Source organism: Pipistrellus kuhlii, unplaced genomic scaffold (assembly GCF_014108245.1).
Source record: "Pipistrellus kuhlii isolate mPipKuh1 unplaced genomic scaffold, mPipKuh1.p scaffold_m20_p_2, whole genome shotgun sequence".
Taxonomy (NCBI): domain Eukaryota; kingdom Metazoa; phylum Chordata; class Mammalia; order Chiroptera; family Vespertilionidae; genus Pipistrellus; species Pipistrellus kuhlii.
Window position 1 is genome coordinate 39,361,924 of NW_023425515.1, and position 24,655 is coordinate 39,386,578.

General features: G+C 43.0%; 1 protein-coding gene across 3 annotated transcripts in view; it reads left to right on the forward strand.

Annotated features, from left to right (window-relative positions):
* ST6GAL1 (ST6 beta-galactoside alpha-2,6-sialyltransferase 1) overlaps window positions 1-19,052 on the forward strand; it is a 111,842-nt gene extending 92,790 nt beyond the window's left edge. For all 3 annotated transcript variants that reach the window (XM_036445051.2, XM_036445050.2, XM_045583787.1), the window contains 3 exons: window positions 11,496-11,594; window positions 12,640-12,814; window positions 15,292-19,052. In XM_036445051.2, the coding sequence (XP_036300944.1) occupies window positions 11,496-11,594; window positions 12,640-12,814; window positions 15,292-15,533 (516 nt within the window). In that variant the 3' untranslated portion in view covers window positions 15,534-19,052. The remainder of the gene's footprint in view (window positions 1-11,495; window positions 11,595-12,639; window positions 12,815-15,291) is intronic.
* Window positions 19,053-24,655: the final 5,603 nt, after the last annotated feature.

Below are 24,655 nucleotides of genomic sequence, written 5' to 3' on the forward strand. Positions count from 1 at the left end.
CCAGAAGTCACTGAGGGGATAGCTGTTGCTTTGGGAGCAGCCCATTCTTTCCCTACGTGGGGAGCTCTTCTTGACAGCAGCTCCCACCTCCCTCTCATGGCACAGAGCAGCCTTTTGTGCACCTGGGCTGAGACTGGGCAACGGAAAACAAAAGGTGGTTTTCTTATTGAGACGATAGCTTTTTATAGAGAATGGGCTCAGGCTGTGAAGTTTCAGCAGATCTATTCAGGCATGCATGTGCCAGGCATCATTAGGAGAGTCAACAGGAAAACCATATATAGCTCACCGTGTGTCTTTAAATAAATTAGATTCTGACTTTAAGTGTAAAGATGTTTCTCGAGACTCAGTTGAGCCGCTTGCTGTGCCCAGTGGCTCCATGGGACAAGGCCCAGTGGCTTTCCTAGGCTGGGGAGGGAAGACCTAGGTCCTGTGTGTAGCTATAGTGTGTGCTGACTGGACTTTAACCACACATTCACAGATCACTTAATGGGCTTTTCTTGAGATAATAGCTATTGCTACTTATGAAATACTTCACTGTCTAAGAGTCCCTCCTTTCACAGTGAGAATCCTGCTTCTAACAACCTCAGCACATTTTTTTATTTGCTCATATCTATAATACATCTAAAATGTTTTGTAAATTGCTTCACATATCTTTACATGAAACATACCTGCTAAAGAGAGTTTAGGATTTGTTTGGAGTTCTCCTCTCATCCCGCCCAAGACTCAGGTAACATGGTCAAATTATATGCATCTAAGTTACCTGGATTAGTCCTATTTCTCTTCACCAAAAGTAATGAATTCATTTGAAATTCAATTGTATTCATTTTGTTTCAGTTTTAGGTTTTTCTTTTCATCTGTCTTTTTAATATAAGCAGAATATAACATGGTTCCAAAATTCGATTTATTATTTTGTGTTTCTATTTGTAAAGACAAACTGATATTAAACAATTTTTAAATTCTTCTTGTTTCTTAAACAAAATATAGTGGCCTCTATTCTTTACATTCTGTTTCCCCCCAATATATTCTGGAAATCCTATCAGTTCATAGAAATCTTTCTCATTCTTAATTATAGCTGAATAGTACTTCTTTGTGGATAAGTTTCATAGCTTAGTCCAGTGTTTTTCAACCTTTTTTGGGCAAAGGCACACTTGTTTCATGAAAAAAATCACGAGGCACACCACCATTAGAAAATGTTAAAAAATTTAACTCTGTGCCTATATTGACTATATATAAAGTAATTCTCTTGAATAGGAATCAAATAAACACAAAGAAAGTATTTTATAATTACTTTATTATGAAATATTAAGTAAACAAAATAGTGAAAAATTATAAAATTCTTGTCTTGTCTGCACCTACGGCACACCAGGCAACATCTCGCGGCACACTAGTTTGCCGTGGAACAGCGGTTGAAAAACGCTGGCTTAGACTATCAATTTCTTTTGTTTGGCATTAAGTAACTTTCCAACATTTACTTCCTTTAATACCTTATAGTTGCTTTTGATGACTTCCTGTGATGCAGGGTAGAATTACAGGTGCCTCTGATTTGGAGTTTGTGGGGTTTTCCATTTGTGGTGCCCTTCTATGTTAGAGCACCTCTTTTCCAGGTCCAGTTTACCGTGTCAGGCCTTCTTTTAAGATTCAAAGCCCGACCACCTCTGTGTTCATCTTCCTATAGCGCGGACTCACTTTGCAACTCTGGCAAATTTGCACATATGGAAGCCAGAACATATACTTTGTTTTCTTATCACTTTTTTAAAAAGTTTTTTTAGTCTTTATTGTTGAGATTATTACAGATGTCCCTCTTTTTTCCCCCCATAGCTCCCCACCACCAGGTTCCCACCCCACCCCAGGCCCTTGCCACCCTATTATCTATGTCCATAGGTACTGCATACATGCATATATGATCTTTGTCTAATCTCTTCCTGCACCCCCCACACCCGCTTCCCTCTGATACTCGGCAGTCTGTTCCATTTCCATGCCCCTGATTCTATTCCATTCACCAGTTTATTCTGTTCATCAGATTTTTTTTATTCATTTGATTTTTAAATTCAGTTGTTTGTTTGTTTTTTAAAAAATTCTTTATTGTTCAGATTATTACAGGTGTTCTTCTTCTCCCCCTTCCCCATAGCTTCCCTCCATATGATACCCCACCCCACCATATGCCCTTACCCCCTGCCACTGTCTTCATCCATAGGTGTAAGACCTTTGTCCAATCTCTTCCTCTACCCCTCACATCCCCTTCCTATTGTTAATTGTTACTCCACTCCCTTTCTATGTCCTTGATTCTATTACATTCATCAGTCCATTCTGTCCATCAGATTTTTTTATTCACTTGATTTTTAGATTTACTTGTTGGTAGGTATGTATTTGATGTCATTTTGTTGTTCATAATTTTCATATTTACCCCTTTCTTCTTCCTCTTCTTAAAGAATACCCTTCAGCATTTCATGTAATCTTGGTTTGGTGATGATGAACTCCTTTAGCTTTTTCTTGTCTGTGAAGCTCTTTATCTGACCTTCAATTCTGAATGATAGCTTTGCTGGGTAGAGTATTCTTGGTTGTAGGCTCTTGATGTTCATCACTTTGAATATTTCTTGCCACTCCCTTCTGGCCTGCATAGTTTCTGTTGAGAAATCAGCTGGTATGGATGCTCCCTTGTAGGAAATTAACTGTTTTTCTCTTGCTGCTTTCAAGATTATCTCTTTGTCTTTTGCTCTTGGCATTTTTAATTATGATGTGTCTTGGTGTGGTCCTCTTTGGATTCCTATTGTTTGGGGGTTCTCTGTGCTTCCTGGTCTTGTTAGTCTATTTCTTTCACCAGGTAGGGAAAGTTTCTGTCATTATTTCTTCTAATAGGTTTTCAATATTTTGCTCTCTCTCTTTTTCTGGCACCCCCATAATTTGGATGTTGGTACACTGAAGTTGTCCCAGAGGATCCTTGCACTATCTTCTTATTTTTGGATTTTTTTCTTTCTTTTCTTCTGCTAGGGTGTTTTTTGCTTCCTTGTATTTCAAGTCATTGACTTGATTCTTGGGATCCTCTAGTCTACTGTTGAATTTCTGTATGTTATTCTTTATTTCAGTCAGTGTATGATTAGTTTCTGACTTGTCCTTTTCTATTTTTTGGCATTCCCACTAAGATCCTTGGAGGTTTCTAGAAGATTCTTGAGTAACCTCATAACTCTGGTTTTGAACTCTATATCCAGTAATTTGCCTCCCTCCAGTTCTTTTATTTGTGACATGTATCATTATTTCCACATTTTGGCTGCTCCCCTGTGTTTGTTTTTATATATTGGGTAGCTGCTAGGTCTCCTTGAGTTGATAGAGTGGCCTTGTGTGATAGGTGTCCTATAGGGCCCAGTGGCTCAGCCTCTCCAATTACTTGAGGTGACATGCTTGGTGCACCCCTTTGTGGGCTGTGTGCACAGTCTTGTTGTAGTTGAGCCTTGATTGCTGTTGGTTTCACTGGGAGGGATTGACCTCCAGGCCAATTGGTTATTGGGACCGGCTGTGACTTCAGTGGGAGATCTGCTATGCAGAAGACACCCTAATGGGGCAGGACTTGCTTCAGTGCTCACAGAGTCTGCCCCTTGAGCGTGTCACTTATGGATGTGAAGAGTTGTAATCTAGTATGGTCTCACACTGACCACTGGGTACACTGGCTCTTGGATCTCCAAGGAGGTACAAAGTCATCCACTGCTTTGGGCTACCCAGCAGGAGCCACAGAGAGGTCTGCAGATTTCTCCTCTTTGTATTAGGCTTGGAAGTGCCCAGATGAGGCTAGCTATGAAGCAAGGCAGGCTGGTACTGGTGCCTGCCTTGTTCCTTTTATTGATAGCTTTGGGGCTCCTGACCCAGCTGCAGTTTATTTGATAGGTTTTACTTAGGATAAGAAAGGACAGGCTATTCATATGCAAAAGCCACTGCACACAGCTTGGGTGGGGTTGTAAATTGGGTGGGATGGGGTCTCAGGGAATCTCCAGGGCGGAGTGAACAGAAATGTCTGCCAGTCAGCCCTGCACTGGAGTGTCCAAGCAAGAGAACAATTACTGCTGATGGCTTCTAGAAAGCCGCCCCTGCATTCCTACCCAGACAATCCAGTTTCTCCCTGTATCAGTCTGGATCCCCAGAACATTTCCCAGCACTGGAGCTCAGAGCAAGTGGAAGCCTGTAAATTTAGTTCACGATGCTGGCCTTTTAAGAGAAGCAGCTGGGTCTCTAGGTAGCAGCCTGTGTGTCACTCAGCCCCAATCCACATTGGTTTTTCTAGCCTGTAACTCTTACTGCTCATAGGGACTTCTTTCCCCAGCTCTGGAACCCTGGGCTAGGGATCAGGTGTGGGTCTGGGACTCCTTGCTCCTCCTCCAGGTGGCCTCCAAAGAGTAACTCTCCCTCCCAATTAAAAAAAGGGCATGACCTGGTGCTGAACCAGCCCATTCTGTACCTCTGCACTTCCTACCAGTCTCAGTGTGCTTTCTTTTTTACCTCTCTAGTTGTAGTACTTCCACTCAGCCAGCTTTCCTGTGGTTCTGGATGACAGTTGTTCTGTATTTTAGTTATAATTTTGATGTGGTTGTGGGAAGCAGCAAGTACAGGCATTTACCTATGCCTCCATTGTAGTTCCTCCTCACTTACCATTTTTTAATGAAATCTGTCTTGCATGGTCAGAAAAGATCAGACGGAACCTGGTGGGCATCCCAGCTCTACCATTACCTACCTTTGTGATCTTGGGCAGTTATATAACCTCTTAGAACTTTCTTTTGATGCCTATTTGGGGCTAGGAACTATGAGGAATCAATGAAGAGACATGGACTTGGACTGTTGTCTGAGTAATATAACCACTACGTCTAGATTCTATAGTTAGGATATATCAATGTCTATGTATACATGAATGCCCAGAGAGCATATTAGTTTATTAAGGCTGCTGTAGCAAAATATTACAGTTGGGCTTAAACAACAGAGACTTATTTATTTTTCACAGTTCTGGGACCAGAAATACAAGATTGAGGTGCCGTCAAAATTGAGATCTCTTTCTGTTTTGTGGATGACTGCCTTTTCTCAGTGTCTTCTGTAGGGTGGTCTCTCTTTTCCATGTCCAGCACAAAAAAAGGAATGGGTCCAGTTCCTAAGTAGAGGATCTGAGAGTTGAGAAATAAAAGAAAGAAGATGCAGATATAGAAATATAAAGCTGGGAGCTGGGTGGGACACTGCTTCCTCTGATGGAGGGACAGGGACCCAGAGCCAAAGCAGTGTGTTTATTTATACTCCCCAATATCAGGAGGTTTCACCAGAAGTTAGGATCAAAGGATCTTATTTGCATTCTTGAGTAGGCCTCTGCATTCCTGGTGCCTGACTGGATTTATATATCAAAGTCACATTCCCGACACCTGGGCAGAGTTAAGAGTCAGTACTGATAACATGTCCAGCCTTTTTGGGGAAGCATGTTCCCAGGGCGTGGCTCTGCCTGTGGCCTGAGTTCAGCTGACAATAATTAAAGAAATGCCCATGTGCCTTCTCAGGGGCCCTTTACAGTCTTCCATGACCTTTTCTCTGTGTCTCTTCTTTTTCTTAAAAAGATATCAGTTTTATCAGTTTGGGTCTTATCCTTATGAACTCATTTAGCCCTAATTACCTCAGTAAGGACCCTGACTCCAATATAGTCACATGAGGATTAGGGCTTCAGCATAAGAACTTGAGGGGCAGGGGACACAAATCAGTCAAAAATGGAAAAAATCAACATAGTCACAGTGGTAAGGTCTGAAGAATGCAATTATGGGTGGTTTTCATTTTCCTTTATAGATAGATAGATAGATAGATAGAGAGATACATGTGTATATTCTTGTATTTTCTAACTTTCTGCAGGCAGCATTTATTACTTTATGCCTGGAAAAGTCACTTTAAACAGGTTACTAAAATAGCAACACTCCATCTCCCTGGGGTAGCATTTTCCTGGCAGGTGTTCCTTGGGGATCTGTTTCTCTGGCAATGACTTTCTCTCCTCATCCAGAGATCCCCAAGGATCCCTGAACTCAGGCCAGACTCTGCATGTGGGTGAGTACAGGCGCATTTAAGAGGAGCTTAATTCTCTCCCAAGTCCCTTCTGCTGTCCTTGAAAAAGTGACATACTGAGATGTGCTCTAGGCACTGCTGGTCACCTGGGAAGGACCCTAGAGCAGTGGTTGCCAACTGGTGTCTGCGGACCACTGGTGGTCCGTGAAGTCTGAAAGGTTGGTGACCGCTGCCCTAGAGGATGGTAGTGTCCTATAAATGAGGCATCTGAAGTCTGTAGATGGGAAGTGACCAAAGACCACAAAGTAGTTTCCCAATTCCCTGAGCATTTCAGAGGATTTATTTATTTATTTTTATTTTTAATTTTTTAAATATTTTTATGGAACTCTTTGAATCTCACTCGTAGGGCTGACAGAATTAATGTGTTAAGTTCAGAGCCATGTCTATTTAAGATTTGGGGTCGGGGGTGGAGGCTTGTGGTTTCTCCCTTTTCTGTCCATCAGATCCCAGCCACTGCCACTTTCTGTTTCTCCTGGATAAAGCTAGCATTTATCTCTACCTCATCTTAGTTTCATGAATTACTTTTTCATTAGCCTTAAGTAGCTCAAGTAGCTCATTCCCATTTGGGTGCTGTGAGAACTGAGGGTGGCCCAGATCCTAATAATGCGCTGGCTTGTCTGAATATCTTGTGGTTTGTGAAGGTAGCCTTATGGGAATAGAAAGAATACTTTGGAAGGAACTGACCTCTGGTCCTGGCTCTGCCTCAGACTCACCTTGAAGCCTCAAAAGTCTCTCTTCTCTCTGGACCTCAGTTTTCCCATCTGAAAAGAAAGGACTTGGATCTAGTCCCTCAAAGATCTTTCTGCTGTGACAAACATCAACTCAAACAAAAGGCAAAATTCTTATAACACTTCCATAATCCTCATCATGTGCTTTCTCTGCAGTTTCTTCGCAAGAGCCATGGATGGCCCATGCTACCCTCCTTGTATGAGGCAGTGTACTGTGTAGATTAGAAGTGTGAATTCTGGGGCCAGTTAAAGGGTTCTAATTCAGACTCCCCTAAGTAACTTGCTAACTGGCTCGGACAAGTTACTTAGTATCCATATTTTCTTATTTATAAAAATGGGTATACTGCCCAGCTGGTGTTGCTTAGTGCTTAAGCATTGATTGACCCATGGACCAGGAGGTCATGGATCGATTCCAGGTCAAAGCACATGCCTGAGTTGTGAGCTTGATCCCCAGTAGGGGACGCGCAGGAGGCCACAGATTCTCTCTCATCATTGATGTTTCTATCTCTTACTCTCTCTCTCTGAAATCAATAAAAATATATTTTAAAATTGGCATATTAATAATTGACTTTACAACTATCATGACAACGAACTGAGATAATATATGAAAATATCTGGCTTGGGCCGAAACCGGTTTGGCTCAGTGGTAGAGCATCGGTCTGCAGACTGAAAGGTCCCAGGTTCGATTTCGGTCAAGGACATGTACCTGGGTTGCGGGCACATCCCCAGTAGAGGGTGTGCAAGAGGCAGCTGGTCGATGTTTCTCTCTCATCGACGTTTCTAGCTCTCTATCTCTCTCCCTTCCTCTCTGTAAAAAATCAATAAAATATATTAAAAAAAAATATCTGGCTTGGAATAAGTATCACTGAATGATATCTGTTGTTATCTGTGCTGTGAATACAATGTCCCCAAGGAAAGAGGACGGTGCTTAAAGTTGGAAGATGTGGGTTCCGTGACTGTTTCCGATGTCCTGTCAGCTGTTGGACTCTAGGCCAGTTGTCTCCTCTGAACTTCAAACCCTTTACAGGCACATAGCATTGCTGTTATCCTTTATTGTAAAGGAGGAAACTTTGTGCTTTTCTCTTAAGATTTCTGAGGACAGAGACAAATCCTGGGAAAGTTTCAGGGTACCAGAAGTTGCTGCCTCTTGCTTTAAATACTAAGAAAATTGTTGGAGAGGGGCTATGGCAGGAGGATACATTTTTTAAAAAAATCCCAGTTATTTCTAATCCTCATGAATACCATAATGCATCTGGTGTCAATGCTCTAAGCAGAGCTCAAGAAAAAACTTGTGCTTTCAACATGCCAGCTGTTTGGGGTGGGGTGGAGAGGTTGAGTTGGGTAAGGGGAGTGAAGTTGTAGAATTTTGTCTTAGAAGACATGTATGGGAGGGAGGCCTGCTGTCCCCTGGGCTTGCTGTCACCAGCTCAGTCTTGCTAGGCCCCAAGTGCCAGGATGCCTGCTTTGCCTTTGGACTACAGCACCGAATACCTGTGCGCTGAGTACAATGTCCCCATGGAAAGAGGACAGCACTTAAAATTGGAAAATGTGAATTTTATTTCCATTTCCTGTGGCCTCAGCTGGGGGACTCTAGGCCACTTGTCGCATCTGTGAACTTCAAACCCCCTACAGGCACATAGCAATTGCTTTTTCTTTCTATGTTTTCATTTTAGGAAATGGCTCGAGGTCCAGGAGTCAGCTTTGAAACCCCCCCCCCCCCCCCTCCTTTTCCTTCACTTTTAGCATCCAGTTATTCTGCAAGCCCACAACTGACAGTTGTAACTATTCTTCATTATTCTCCAACTTAGGCTACAGCTGCAGCTTATGTCTGGTCTCCTTTTCTCTAAAAGCTCTACTCTAGAAAACTAGACTATTCAGATCTGTCCTAATTGAAAGCCTTTATTGTTGCCATAATCTACAGAAGAAATTCTGAGCTCCCTTGCATAACCCCTGCTAAAATGTCTCTGGTCCCTTCCAGCTTTCCCAATGTATCCTAACCACAACTGTGTAGCCTAAAAAACTCCCTAACAAGCTCCTCGCTAAGAATTAGGTTGAGCTGCAAGTGACAGGAACACTCTGCCTACCACTTAACACCAGGTTAATAAGAGAAAAAAGTATTTTTCTCTAAAGTAAGAAAAGAAGAAGCCCAGAGGTAGACATTCTAGAGCTGGTGTGATGTCCAGAGTGTCAGGAACCCAGGCTCCTACTACCTTGTGTGGCTATGCTATCATGTGACTTCTACTTCATGAGCCAACATGACTACTCCAGCCCCAATCATCACACCCACTTTTAGCCAGCAAGAGGGAGGAAAGAACAAAGAAGGGCATAACCCTACCTCTTAAGAACACTTCCTGGAAATCACACTTGCTTACCCACAATTGGTCAGAATTTTTGCTTTGAAGGAAGCAAGGGAATTTTTTTTCAGGTAGCTTTTATTTTTTTCCTAATCTTTTTACTTATTTTAAATTCAAATTCCCTCCCCCATTACAGTTTACATTCAGTCTTTTCTAGTCTTTATTTTAGTTAGCCATGTTTTGAGGTAACCATCCGAAGTGTTTGTTACCAAGGAAGAAAGAGAGAATGGATACTGGGTGACACCTAGCAGTCTCTGCCACGCATTCTCACATCTGTAGACTTGTACACTTTGTTTCTTCTGCCCTGGACAGCCTCCCTTCCATCATCATACTCTCCCCTGGCTTGGCCTGTTCATATTTGGTCCTTAACACTCACTCACCTCGTGGCCAACCTCGCCCTGGCACCCTGTACAACGGCACAATCCCTGGCCAAGGTGGGCCTACCATCCATATTTCTTGCTTGAAAGATATACTGAGGACAGGATTATATTCACCAGGCTTCCAGGGTTTCCCTACATCTGGGGGAAGGTATGGAGGCAATGTAGCCAAACAACCTAAGGGACTTGTGCAAATTTCTGTTCTTTGGGTTGTACACATACCATCTGCCCTCCCATAGCTATTCATCAATATCACTGCAGTGAGATTGATTAGATCTCCACCTTTGTGTTGATGAGTGGTCCAGGGCAGGAGGGATTATTGTTGTGATTCTTGCTTTCATTTTCAGTCAGTTCTTGATTTGATTTCTGTGATGTGTTCCTCTCAGTTTCTACCTGAGCAGCACCATCTTCCACCTGCATTTTAAGGGGAATGTCTGACAGTTGATCACAGATCATAGTTTTGGAGTTCTTAAGAGGGAACTGACTTATTTCACTATAAACCTTTGGGGCCCCGTTTCTGTCTTTCTTTCTCATTTACCCCTGTACTCCATCTGATGAGTATGAAGGCCTAAGGAGATCACCCCACTTGCTCATCGTCACCAAATAAGTTAGGATGGAACCAAGAACTGAGCTCAGGTCTTTTTGTATCCAACTCTGGTATCTTTCACTTGTCACCACGCTTTTCTTATATTGGTACGTAATTTTCTCCCCGAATTTACTTATTTATTTATATATATTTTTAATTATTATTTTTAAAATATATTTTACAGAGAGGAAGAAAGAGGGATAGAGAGTTAGAAACATTGATGAGAGAGAATCATCAATCAGCTGCCTCCTGCACACCCCCCACGGGGGATGTACCTGCAACTAAGGTATATGTCCTTGACCGGAATCGAACCTAGGCCCTTTCAGTTTGCAGGCTGATGCTCTATCCACTGAGCCAAACCAGTCTCGGCTCTCCCTGAATTTAGATTCGCTTAGGATGAATGCCGAAAAAAAGAAATTACTGAGTCAAAGGGCATACATATTATTTTTTTAAGGAACTAAATACATTTTAAAAAATTGATCTAACAGAGTTGTTGTCTTATGATAGTCACATTTTGCCCAGTGGGCTCTAATTATCGCTTATAGGCCAGTCTGGAAGCTCGGAAACGTGGGGGAGGAGAGGAGCTGTGACTGGTCTCCAGCAGGTTATGTGTGAGCATCTCACCAGCATGGTGAGATTCTCGTGTTTAGAGGGGCATGTTTTTGTCTATACTGTGGCCTCTACACACACAGATTGATGACTTCATTTGGTGTTCAGCTATAGACATAGCCCTTCATTCCAACACAGCAGAAATCATTGGCCATGATGCGAAGTCTAACTCCATTACAATCTGTAAACACTGTATAGTGGACTTTATAGGTGATTAAAAGGATTTCTAGGGACTATGTTAATTAAATGAGATCCTGACTTTAAAGCTCATCCCCTTGCCCCTCTTTTTTTTAAAATATATTTTATTGATTTTTTACAAAGAGGAAGGGAAAGGGATAGATAGAAACATCAATGAGAGAGAATCATTCATCAGCTGCCTCTTGCACACCCCATACTAGTGATGTGCCCGCAATGAAGGTACATGCCCTTGACTGGAATAGAACCCAAGACCTTTTGGTTCACAGGCCAACGCTCTATCCACTGAGCCAAATCGGTTTCGACACCTTGCCCCTCTTATGAGGTATAACTGCAAGGGACTAGCCACAAGCCTTTTTCACCATACTCTCACCCAGTGCAACCCTCTCTGCTCTATCCCTTTGAGGGCCTCACAGTTCAGCATCTTTGCCTTCTTCTAACTGAAGTTAAGTGCTGCATGGAATCTTAGAAGCCTCATGGAGCTCAGAGGTCTCAAGTGGTCCTTGTGATGCGAGACAAATCGAACATTTATGTGTCCATGTCCATAAGATGACACCTTGTCTGTTTCTTCCTGCAGTTGATCACCACGGATCCAAACTTCCTCAAAGACAGTTTGTACAATGAGGGAATCCTAATTATGTGGGACCCATCTGTTTACCATGCAGATATCCCCAAGGTAAGTGTGTGTTCCCTGGAAACAGGGATTTAGTCTCCTGTTTGCCAACAGCTTTTCCCGAGCTCCGGGCTGACCTGGGCCATATGGGAGGACTGGCTCTGCCATCCCACTTTATCTGAACAGCAGTTCGGACATATTACTGTTCTGTTCCAGTGCTCCCCATGCTCTGGTCCACATTGCCTTCTGTTGGTCTCCTAATGATGGTTTGTCGCAGGAGGAACAGTGGCTCTTTTGAGTTACTATTAGTCCTATGAATCGTGTCACCACCCTTGTCTCAGAATTCTCATTTCATTCTCATAACAACATGAGGAAGTAGACAGAAGTGTGGTTTGTTTTCATTTGCAGATGAGGAAACTGGAATGTGGACAGGGAAAGTCACCTCTTTCTGGACTTGATTTCCTAAGCAAAGGGCCAGATCTGTAACATCAGCTCCGTCAAGGGAAGAAGACGGGAGTGTCAGGCCTGCTGAACTCAGCCTCTCCAGAATGGCCCTCTCACTGTCATGCGTGGCAGTTGGCCTCTCTCTGACGTGGGCTGCAGTGGCCACAGGAGAATGGCTTTAGGAAGGATAGAGAACATGGCTCTTGGGACACTGAGTTTGCAAGTTGGACATATTAATAACTGGCAAGCTCTGGTGATCTTCCCCCCCCCCACCACCACTGCCTCAGTTTCCACAGTTTTGCACTAATCTTTGCCCCCATAAAAATAAAAATGAGGGTGGGACTTGATGGTGCCCGGGACCTCTTTCAGCACTGATATCATTCTCAGATTCTATGATCTTTAAATCTGAAGCTGTTCCAGGGTCACCATGCTCAAAAATCCCCTGTGAGCGCAAGTTACGTGCTCGCTCCCCCTGCTATCAGTGAGAGCTGTGATGTGGAGGGAAGTCTGACATTTTCTGTAATGGAGGGGCCGTTCCTCAGGATTCTGCCTTGCTCCTTCTTTCCCCCCACCCCCCATGTCTTCAGTTGAGGATGACTGCCTGAGGCAGCAGTGGCCCTGGCACACTTCTCCCCTTGAGAAAAATCATTTCCTTCTTTTTCAGTGGTACAAGAATCCTGACTACAGATTCTTTGAAAACTACAAGAGCTATCGTAAACTGCATCCTGATCAGCCCTTTTACATCCTCAGACCCCAGATGCCCTGGGAACTGTGGGACATCATTCAAGAAATTTCCCCAGAGGAGATTCAGCCAAACCCCCCATCCTCTGGGATGCTCGGTGAGTCCATGTCTGGTAAAGACCTCTCGTGTTTGTTTTTAGAGGAGATTAGCTTTCTCCTGGGGCCTCATTCATTCACTCATTTGTTCATTCATTTGTTCACCAAACAATTGCTGGGTTTTTGCTGGCTTTGTACACTATGCCAGTTTCCAGCTAAGTTACAGAGATTAATAAGATAGACTTCCTTTTTCTTTAGGATGTTCAGTGGGAGAGCTCAGTCAGGTGGCTGAGGTAGCATTCAATTTGTGTGAGGAGGGAGTAACCACCCTGGGTCACAGGAGAGAGGACACTATATAGGTGGACAGTCCTAAGAGCTTTTAGAGGAGAGCTTTGCATTAGGCCTTGAGAGGGGCATATTTGGCAGGTGGAGGTGAAGTGAAGCACAGTCAAGAGAGGGGGTGGTAACACAGGGACTCGGTTGAGGAGAGCGAGACACTGGCATCAGCCATACCACTTAAACATTCAAAACAAAAAATTCAGGAACAAGATAGTATCTTAACACAATATTTTTTAAAAATCACAATGCAAAATTATATGATGAATGAAATATCAAAATTTTAAATAAAGACATAAATAATAATATGCTGAGCCATAGTGAAATTTGAGGATAAAGGAAGAATCAATAATACTTTATTTAAAATTTAAAAAATTCTTCATTCTAATTGTGGACCTGAAAGAATGAGTAGTGAAGTTTGACTGGGTTTGGAAACTGATGTGGAATGGGTTGGGCGTGGGTGGGCAGAGTACAGATGCTGCCTATACCCTGTACTCTGGATGTTGGCTATAGGCTTTCTTCTTGGACTTCCTCCAGTTCTCTTGGCCTTCAGGGAATATTTGCCTTCCCTCCCTTTCAATTCTAGTTTAGCTGGACCATCGGCGATGTCCACAGGATTCTAGGCTTGGTACATGCCCGGGAAGGGAAGCTCCCTCCTCTGGGCCCCTGAGTGGGCTACTTTCCACCAATGGCCCCAACCACTCACCATTGTGTCATTTGCCTTTCCACTCCCCCACAAGACTGCAAACTCCCTCAAGGGTGGGGACTATGACCTCCCTGTTACATTGCAAACTCCTTCAGGGTGGGGATTGTGGTTGACTTATCCTTGGTGAGTCTGGCACAGGACAGTCCTATAGAAAATGCCCCCTGAATAAATGAACAAATAAGTGTTTAATAGCAGAGGTACTCCTTATAAAAATAGACAAGGGCTCTTCCACTTTCACAGCTTCATATCTCTCTTCAACTTTTAAACGGGTGCATTTGAGACTTATCCTGGAGCCCTTTGAGCAGGAATAGTTGGGGAATGCATTATGGAGATCATATTTCTCTGTTGCCATACCTTTGCCCATGTTGTTCCTTCCACCACTAATCCTCCCCTCTTGGCCATCCCTCATGGCCATAATCCCTGTCAGCCCCCACACCAGTGCTCTGGGAGATTTACTCTCTCATAGGAAGTGTTCCATCCCATAATTTCTAGCACTCCTGGTGTGCCTACATCCCTTAGTTGCAGTTGTATCTTTTTTCCCCCATTGGACCAGGGGCAACCAGAGGGCAGAGAGAGGACTTTCCCCATATCTGATTCTTTTGGAACAAAGGTGATGCTAGCAGTTTCCAGTTTTGCTGTTAGTGATAACTATTCCATCATAGTTTCCTATATTTATGTTGACAAAAGGGGTCTTAGAGCCATGATCTTATTGCATCCTAATAATAATAATCTGGGTGATAGGAAGTAGGTAGATAACCCTGTTGAGGGGGATGAAGAACCTGAAGAACATGTCCTGGATGTGATGACTGAGCCAGGTGGGGACAGGTGTGGGTGGTAGCAGCAATATCCTGCCTCTTGATGGGTTTGCATCTCAGTATTTGCACTGCCTCCCTGAGAGTACTAACGTGGCCCCACCTCCTCAGCTCCAATCCTTACCTGAATGAGCAGAGCCCATCAACACAGACCATGGTGTGCTCCTCTTACATATGTCCCTCCTCCCAGCTGAGGGAGGAAAAAATCTCCCCTCACCACACTGTTTCCTGCAAGTACCATAAGAAAAACCTTCTCCCAAATAGCACCGTCTAAGAGGTTCCTTCGGGATAAAAAAGTACTAGAAAGTAATATTATGTACATGTGATGGTATTGTCTTCTCAGTCGCCTTGTCCTCTCTCTTTATATAGCTCATTTACATAGATAAATGCATTGATGATGGATGGAGTCTGTCAATCTGCTAATGTTTAGGGAGGACCTGCCATGCACTGGGTTCTGGCCTATGCACTAGGGATACAAATGTACATCAGGCTCAGTGACCCGCAAGGAACAACCTGCTGGATTGGCTTACCAGAAGGACTCATGATGGGAATCATAAGAATAACTAGGAAATCCAGATAGACCTCTCCCCAAATTAGGGGTCATGAGCTGTGGACTCACTGGGCAGAGCTCCGAGGAGCAGGGTGGGTTGTTGGGCAGGACTTAGCCTCTTGCTTCCCTTTGCAGGCATCATCATCATGATGACGCTGTGTGACCAGGTGGATATTTACGAGTTCTTGCCATCCAAGCGCAAGACCGATGTGTGCCACTACTACCAGAAGTTCTTCGACAGCGCCTGCACGATGGGCGCCTACCACCCGCTCCTCTTTGAGAAGAATATGGTGAAGTACCTCAACCAGGGCGTGGATGAAGACATTTACCTGTTTGGAAAAGCCACACTGCCTGGCTTCCGGAGCATTCACTGCTAAACATGGGCTCCCTGGCCAGGTGCCCTCACCCTTCTCCATTGGGCATTTTATAGCTAATCTCTTGGCCACCCTTGGCCTGGGACCATGTTCCCAAACAGCCCCTGCCTGCTCCTTGCACTCTAGGCCTTCCATTGGCAAGGGCTCTGGGGTTTCAGGGAACCATGGACGAGGAACCAGGCCCAGCCTGCCCTATAGCCATAGAGGTGTGTGAGCTCAAAATCCCCTGCCACACGTGGGCACACACACCTAGCACTCTTTCCAGACAGAGTCTTCCCCTCCTTCCACATGGGTAAATATGAGACCTACCTTTCCTACCAGGGCTGCCCAAACTGAGGACTGGTTTTTTCACAAACCAGCACTCCATGTTGCTTGAAATCTGCACTTAGACATTGATTTCATCTTTGAAAGAAATTCTCCCAAATTATGATTATGTCTATAGGGTGGCTCTGGGGAAGGGAGTTGTGTGTGTGTGTGTGTGGGGGGGGGGGGCAAGAAAGAGCTACAAGGTGTAGGAAACATGCTCGATTCCTCCTAAGGAAGTCGCTCCCAAAGTCCATGCCCTCGGGAGAGGCAGTGTCCTATCATTCAGGCTGTTTGGCTGGTCCCTCAGCCTGGGTGCCATGTGCAAAGGGTCTTGATGAACCCACATTTCTTTTCATATGGAATTGGAGCTATAGAAATGTATAGTCTACATCCTCAAGTTGCTCACAGTTCAGTGGGAAAGACAGATGAGTAGGAAGCGATGAGCTCAGTGGCCTGGGGGCCTATAGAGAGGTGGACTTGCTGTCTGTCTGTCTGTTAGTCTGTCTATGCACCCTGAAAAGGAGGAGCACACCCTGTGTCTGTGGGTCATAGAGGACTTCACAGAGCAGAGGCCAAGGAATGGGTTTTAGAGAAAGAAGGGAAACATGTCAAGCAGATTTGACATAACTCAAATGTCTGAGTCATTTGAGTTATGTTTTCCTTTCTGCCTTTATTACCCATATTTATTCTCTACAGTCTGCCTGAACTTTCAGGCTCAAATTATTTTTTGAGGAAAATCCCAATCTATGTGTGAGGCAGTGAGTGCAGCCCCATGGACGATACAAGAACATTGCCAAAACCCTTATTTCCCTAGGCTCAGCTTGGCCTGCCCTGAGCCTATCCTACTAGTTGGGTTTGTATTGTACACTGTATCCACCACCTCTTCCTTTTTAATGCTCACCCCAATCCTCTATCTATCAACTTATTTTCCTCTTTAAAGTGGCCCTCCCCCACCCAGAATAAATACTTCTAAGCATTTTCTCCTTTAAAAGTATCCTGACCTCAATGTCTTTGACCTTCATGGGCTTTCTGTGGAAGGTCTCTCAGGGAGTAGGGATATGGTTCCCGAGAACTTAAAGTTGCTCTCTGAGGTCAGAATCTTAGAGACAATAACTGATTTTCACAAGGCCATCAAATGGCCTCCCCTGATGCCACTCTAGCAAGTGGTCAGGGGCAGTCTCCCATTTACTAGCCATGCCACCCTGGGCAAGTTTTCCTGTCTGAGCTTCTGTTTCCACATCTGTAAAATGGGCATGATGAACCTATTTTACAGTGCTGTTGTGAGGGTCACATGAAACGCCTGCCCTGACTCTGTTTCTGGCACCTAAGAGGTGCTCAGTATATGACAGTTTTCTTCCTTCTCTAACTAAGGAAGTATGTTCTGTGCTCACACTTGAGCAGCACCCTGCTTTGAAGGAGGCCAGAGATGGGGTCCTATCTTTAGGAAATTAACTGTCCTGTCAGGAGATAACTACTATCCTGTTTAGAACAACCGTGAAACTATCTGAGACAGAGAAGGGGCAGAACATGCTCCTATTCCTTCCTGCAGCCCAACCCTGGCCTGAATCTGCTTGAGAATGGGTGGAGGGAGCACTTGGGCCACTAATTTCTGTGGAACTAGTCTTGCCTGCCTCCCAGGGCCCATAAATTCTTGGCTTGCTTTTCTTACTTGACTCACACATTGCAACCTTTGAATCATGAACACTGAGTGCAGAGGAATGTGTCATTTCATCCTCAGGAGATAGATGTTGGTATGGACACTGAGACTACACTGGGTAGATGCTAGCTTTTAGTTATTATTAATATAAGGAATCAAATTAATTTAAGTGTGATTCTGTGTTCTACATAGAAACTCTGGTAAAATGCACAGACTGTTGATCTGGTGAGATGTTTAATATGTGTTACAGATAATTGAAAACATTGGAATGCCCCTGTCTCTAAGGGGTTCAGTCTTTCACAGTAATCATAAGATCCTCTAATCTTTCACCAATCAAATACCTGTTAACATGATTTGGAGTTGAGGCATCTTCTGAAAAATGCCTAAGCTAATTTTGAATTATTCAAAGCTTATGTAAATTTTTAAATAAATGTTTTTGTTTTTTAAAAAAGTTTGTCCCTCTCTTCTTATTTGATAAGGGAACAACTGTCACCTCTTGTCTCCAAAGAGGACATGGCTGGAATCCTGAATCCCTAAATCTGCCCCCACTAGCCTCTCTGCAGTGCTCCAGGAAAAGGAATGGTCACTTATGTGTTAGGATAGCATCTGTGAGATACTGACTGATTTATTGATTTGTCTTTCTTTTGCTTTTGCTTGGATTCACATGACTAAGCTGTTGTTTGTGCAGCACCTTGGAAGAAAGCAAAATAAACGGATGGTACTTAGCTTGGTTTCCAATAGTCTAAAACCCTTAAAAGAATGATGTCCTAAGGGAATAGCCAAATGTTTGGATAAAGATCTTGAGGAGATGCAGGAATAAGGGGAGAAGGAATTCCATGGCTTTCCCTATGGGTTGAATATGTCCCTTTAAATTCATACATTGAAGTCTTAATCTCCCGTGCCTCAGAATGTGAACTTACTTGGAAGTAGAATTATTGCAGAGGTAACTAGTTAAAATGAAGTCATACTGGAGTAGGGTGAGCCTCTAATCCAATGTGATTGGTGTCCTTATAGAAATTTGGGGATAGACATGCATGTAGGGAGATCACCATGTGGAGACACAGGCAGAGATAAGGTCAGAAATTTGATCTCAAAGACCAAGAAGGAAATGATAAATGATAAAACCCACACATTCCAACCCACACAGGGCCTGGAATTACATAAATCTTTCAAAGGGAATTTTTAAGACTGGTTTGACAATACTTCTCCTACAAGCCAAAGATTGCCAGCAAATCACCAGAAATTGGGAAAGAGGGGCATTTAAGATACTCCTTCAGAGCCGTCAGCAGGAACCAATCCTGATGACAACTCCATCTCAGACTTCTAGCTCCAGATCTGTAAGAAAATAAGTTGCTGGGTTCAAGCCACCCAGTTTGTGGTATTTTGTTCCAGCAGCCCTAGCAAGTACTCCTGCGTATGACTCCCCCCTATAATAGAGTCCTCTGGGTCTGGAAAGGAGAGTGAAAAGGTTTTGGCTGTCTGAAGGCCTAGAAAGAGGATCCTGTGTCCAGCTCCCCAGCCAAAGTTCTGGGAATGAACTCCTTGGAGAATGTGGCTTCACAGGAATGGAGTCCAGGCAGATGAGACCTGAGGCAGCTTTGAGGAGATTCCCTTCCTGATGAAGATCATGAATGCAGGACACGTCAGTAGCCAGATAACACCAAAGACTGTACTCCCAACCCCTGCACCCAATTTCTTAGTGTTGTATGTTCCCAGGAACTCAGATGTAATGCCATATTGACTGAGATTGGTTTTCTGCCAGGATCCCAGTAGAATGGAAGCTCAAAATAGAAATAAAAACAGATTTCAGTGAGTTTGGGAACTGAGATCTGTGCTTTCCAAATTACAGTGGCTCTAAATCTTTCTGTGGCGATGAAGTCTGTGCTTGTCTCTAATGACATCTCTGCTGTAGGGCAGCCTACAGGTGGGCTGGCCCAGCTGAACAAACAGCGCCAGCTCAGAAGGCTCAGGTCCTGGCATCAGCGCTCTCTGTGCTTCTTCAGATGTTTGTCTTTACCTCTTGCCAAAGAAAAATCCAAGGAGCCTTAGAGCAGGTGAGAAAAAGCTACATAAAGTTCATCACACTCCGAAGTCTGCTTGCCAAAGGTCTGTCTGAAGGCGCAATTAGGTGAATGGAAAAGGAACAGTCAGTCATAGGCACAGGCACAAAAATGGCTGAGAGTCTGTTCCATTCTCAACAACTCAGGTTGAGACAAAGACCTTGAGCCTTCACAAATCTCCATGGAAGGAGATCAAAAGGGAAATACCTGCTGTGTTCCTACATGAATACCTCTTTTCCAAACGAGAAGCATCCAATTCTTGGAACATATCTCACAGGGAAAGTGTGGCCCTGGGCAGCACTTAGTAATAAAGTATTCAATAGAGAGTTCTAGGTGAAAGTAAAAACACAGAGAAGCCCTGAGCAGCCTCTTTCACAATAAAGCAATCCACCCATAGAAGATTATAATGCCCCAGGCAGTGCTTACCAAGAGCAGGGAGTTGGTGGTTTGTCAGGCGGTAACCATGCTGATCTCACTGTCTGTTATACTTGGCCAGCAGTGCGTAATCTCAGCCTTTTCCCCCTCCAGCTTCCCGCATCTGAGTTATTTCTCATTAGACCATGGTAAATTCCATCAGAAGCCACATAGCAGTATTTCATGTTTACCAGCTGGAAGGATACCAGCACAGCCAGCCCACAGCTCAAGAGTGGTAACACTTTTAAAAATTGTTACTTCCTTATGTTGAAGTTTCTGCTCTTGCCTAACTAAGCAACCTTTACTTAGGCCATTCCTGAAATTCATTTTATACGCTTTGAATCTAATGTCCACTAATCCTGCCAGCTATGCCTTTGCATCCTCTTCTTTTAGAACTTTAAAAAAGTATATTAAATGTGTTCTTCTATCTATCCATCCACCCAATCACTTGTTCATATAACTGATAAATATTGGTATACGTACACTGTGCCCCATCCTGATGTCACTTGATAGAGTTACAAAAATAATAACAATAATGACAACTAGAGTGACATCACCAAGGTGCAACATAGAAGACCCTGCCTCTGTACCCACACCAACGTCAATAATTAAGTAGCTACCCACGAACACAAACAGCTCTGAGAGAGCTCTGGAGTCCACTTAAGAAACCCTGTGGAACAAAGAGCCTGAGCAAACTGCACAAGAAGAGAAGGAAGACAGCTTCATTTCACCTGCATCTTTTCATCCCATAAGCTGGCATTGCTCAGTGCCAAGATGGTGCTTCCTAGTGAGAAAGAACTCTCCTCACAGAAAAAAAAAAAAAAAAGGTAGGGTAAGTAACCAACTTCAGCTTTTCAGGGTGCCACACAGCATTGATGTGGGGGATGAGGTCAGATTTCAGGTAGAATTATTGAGAAGCAGCATTTTTTTAAAACCTACAATTATACTTGCTGATGCCCCTGACGTTCATCTCAGATACATTTCTGTGCATAGGGCAATGATACATTTATAAGGTGGAGCCTCCCATTCTATTTGAAGTCTAGGGAATTCACTCCTAATACCAAAGGAAGAGATGCACTGACCTGTTTGACACCTTAGTACAAAGAAAAACATACTATTCCTCTGCACAGGTGTAGCCTTGCACAATGGTGTGGCTTGGCAAGGGGATTTTAGTAGAGTTTCGGTCTCCATGAACACTCTGGGCCAGACGTCTTTGGGCAACACTCAAAAAGCACAATCACACAAGGTAGCTCTGGGTCTGGGATCATGAAGAGTATTACCTTTAAAAAATTTTTTTTTAGTGGCTGACAAGTAAACATGCTTATCTCAGTTTGTAATTACATTTGCAAGATTTCATATTTGCTCCCAGTCCAATAAGTTCCATGAAGGTAGGGACTCTGTTTTTACTTATTTGCTGAGTAAATTGCTAATGCCTACTACAGTACCTGGCACATAGCAAGTAAGCTCTCATTATTTGTTCAAGTCTTTTCATAATCATGGCTTCAATACTTTGGGGAAGAGCAAAAGGTGTTCCTCATATCTCTCTGACGTGACTACTGTCCAAAAGTTTATCTATGGGAACTCCTAAAGAAAAGAGTGAAGATGACTGGCCGTTTCAAAAGCAGAAACTGCTAACTCTACTGCTGGAAGCCAGTTTCAACATGTCATAATTACAAGAGTTTTATCAAAAGGTTGATGGAACTTGGGGACTCAACAAGGGCTGAGTCACATGTGTTATCACCTGTTTGAAATGGCTAAAGGTATTTCCCCAAACCTGAAAAAGATTATTGTTTACTGCCAGACAGCTCTTGGCATCTTAATCTACATGTTTGCCTGCTACCAGCCAAACACCTGAACATCCTATGGTAATTCCCCATTTTGACAATGCCTCTGTACGAACCCTACCCTTTGAAGTGTATATCTCCACCTTGCCTTAAAGCAAGGAGTCCTGAGACAAGGAGATCTTAATTCCTTTTAGCTAAGCTCCTCTGACCCCTAAATGTCTTTCATCTCTGTACTCATACTTAAGTTACACACAGCCTTTTTCCAGATTGCTAAACCCTTCTTAATGCTGGAATAAGAACCCTGGCACTCTACTAGGCAAGGTTACAACTACTCTTGCTTCTGGATACAGTCTCATTTAGATAGATTAACAACATGAGTAACTAACACTGTGGCTGACCCTCTACTGATCCCAGTTCTTTCCAAACCTATTCTTATCTCTTCCTCTAATCCATTTCCCATACAATAGCCAGGATGCAAACAAACCCAATGAAGGCATTTTCAGCTCAAAACTTTTTAACAGTTTAATTGCTTAGGAAAGAAGACAAAGTTCTATCATAATTTACAATCCTGTGTGACGTGGCCTCTGCTAACTCTGCAAGCTCATCTAGAGCCATTCTCTTTGCTTTTTCTCTGCTATTGCCCCTTCATGTCCTTAACTCTACAAGGTTCTTTGCTGTTCAGGGCCTTCACACATGCTGTTTCCTCTTAACTAAGTTGCTCCCCCAACCACAATCATCACATACCTGATTATTGCCCCTTATGTAGTTCTCAGTTAAATTGAGTTCTGAATGCAAATTGAATGCATGATGTAATGTGGATATCCCCACTTGCCCAGTAACTCCACCTCTCAGCAGCCTATTCCTTCCTAGTCCTTGTCCAATTGTGTCCCATTCTACACATCTGTATGATCTGATTAGCCTTTCTCCCTCTCACCATAGACTATTCTATGAAGACCCGTCTGGCTCATTGATATAGTCTTGGCTATTACTCAGGGGTTTCGCATATAACTCAGATTGTAGTGTTTCTTGAATAAATGAAAGTACAATGGGGTTTTTCTGTTTGTTTTTTAATCCTCACCTTAGTATATTTTTCCATTGATTTTCAGAGAGAATGGAAAGGGAGGGGGAGGAGGAGAGAGAGAGAGAGAGAAACATGGATGTGAGATACACATAGATTGGTTGTCTCCCCCATGTGGTCCAGGATGGAACCTGCAACCCAGGTAAGTGCCCTTGACAGGAATCAAACCCATGACCATTTGGTGCACAAGCCAATGCTCTGACCACTGAGCCATGCCAGCAGGGTGAAAGTAGTTTTGAAGGACCAGAGAGACATGTTAACATGAGATGGGGTTAGATAATATGAGGAAGTACAAGCAGCCAAAAAGCAACCCCAGCAACACAGCTAGGGCTGATTATTCAGACTCCACAGGCAGCTTAGGAGCAGAGCTGTAGCAGTCTGAGACCTCTGGCTATGCTGGTGTCTCAGGGACAAAAGCAAGTGTCCCTTAGTGCCTGCTGCTCATTTTTTAGAAACACTCTCCTGCTTCTCTTATTAAATGTTCATCAAGAAGAACTTTTTCATCTTTTAAAAAATTGATCTTATAAAAAAGTTAATAGCTCACTGCAGAAAGATTAAATAAAAGCAATAGAACACTAAACAACAAAACACACACACACACACACACACACACACACAAAAAAACAAACAAACAAAAACTATCATCCCAGTTATCTAGAAAAAACTGACAGCCTTCCAGATGTAACAGCCTTCCAGATAATATATAGGTACACACAGAAATGATCTTTCTTTAACGTAAAAACATTTGTAGATACCATTTTGTAACCACAATTCATCTAAGCAATATGTGACAACTTTGGAACTTTGTAAGTTGTTGCAATAACCTTTATATTTGTGATCTTAAATCCTCCAATGTTCCTCTGTTACAAATAATACAAAACTAGAATAGCTGGTCAACAATAAATAGGAATCTAAAAAGAAAGTAATTCATCTCCATAAAATTTAAAACATAAAAATACACATTTAAAACAGGCTATATTTTGTAAAAACCATCTTAATGGTACATTCAGATTACTCTTATTTTAAAAGCTAGTAGCTCTGGATATTAATTTTTTAACCTAATTGTCAAAACTGGCCAACTTGCTGTCTACTGAATTGGATGGCACCACTCCACCATCTCAGACCTTCCATTAATAAGAAATATCATCTACACCAGCAACAAAAGAGACTCATTTAGTAGCTAAAAATTTTAATATGTCCATAATTCTGATTTCTCATTTTGTTGTTTTGCATTGGCATTGTTGTTATTATTTAATAGCCAGAGTTTTGCTCTTGACATTCAAGTTTTGAAAATAACAAGTATGTGGTTTAGTTTTTGAAAAAAAAAAAAAAATCAAATCCCGAACTTGTGGCAAAGAGGCACAATTGTTACTTTTAAAAGGATTTGGATGCTGAGAGTAATTAAATTATGTGGCATAGTCCTACTGCAAACAATGTTAGATATGCAAGAAAGTGTAACAAAGGGATTGTATTTTTCCAACCCTAAGGTGGCAATTGTGAGCAAATATTACAGCAGGAAGCTGGCAGCCTGGTGACTCTCATGACCAAGAAAATGATGAACTTCGCACAGCCAGCGTGGTCATGGTTCAATTCCCAGTCAGGGCATATGCCTGGGTTTCGGGCTTGATCCCCAGTGCGGGGTATGCAGAAGGCAGCCAATCAATGATTCCTTCTCATCATTGATGTTTCTATCTCTCTCCCTCTCCCCTTTCTGAAATCAATAAAAATATATTTAAAAAAGAAAACAATGAACTGCATGCTGGCTGAGCACTGACCAGTGTGTAGCTCCTGCGATTTCTACCTTAATACCTTTCTGCTTGCTCTGG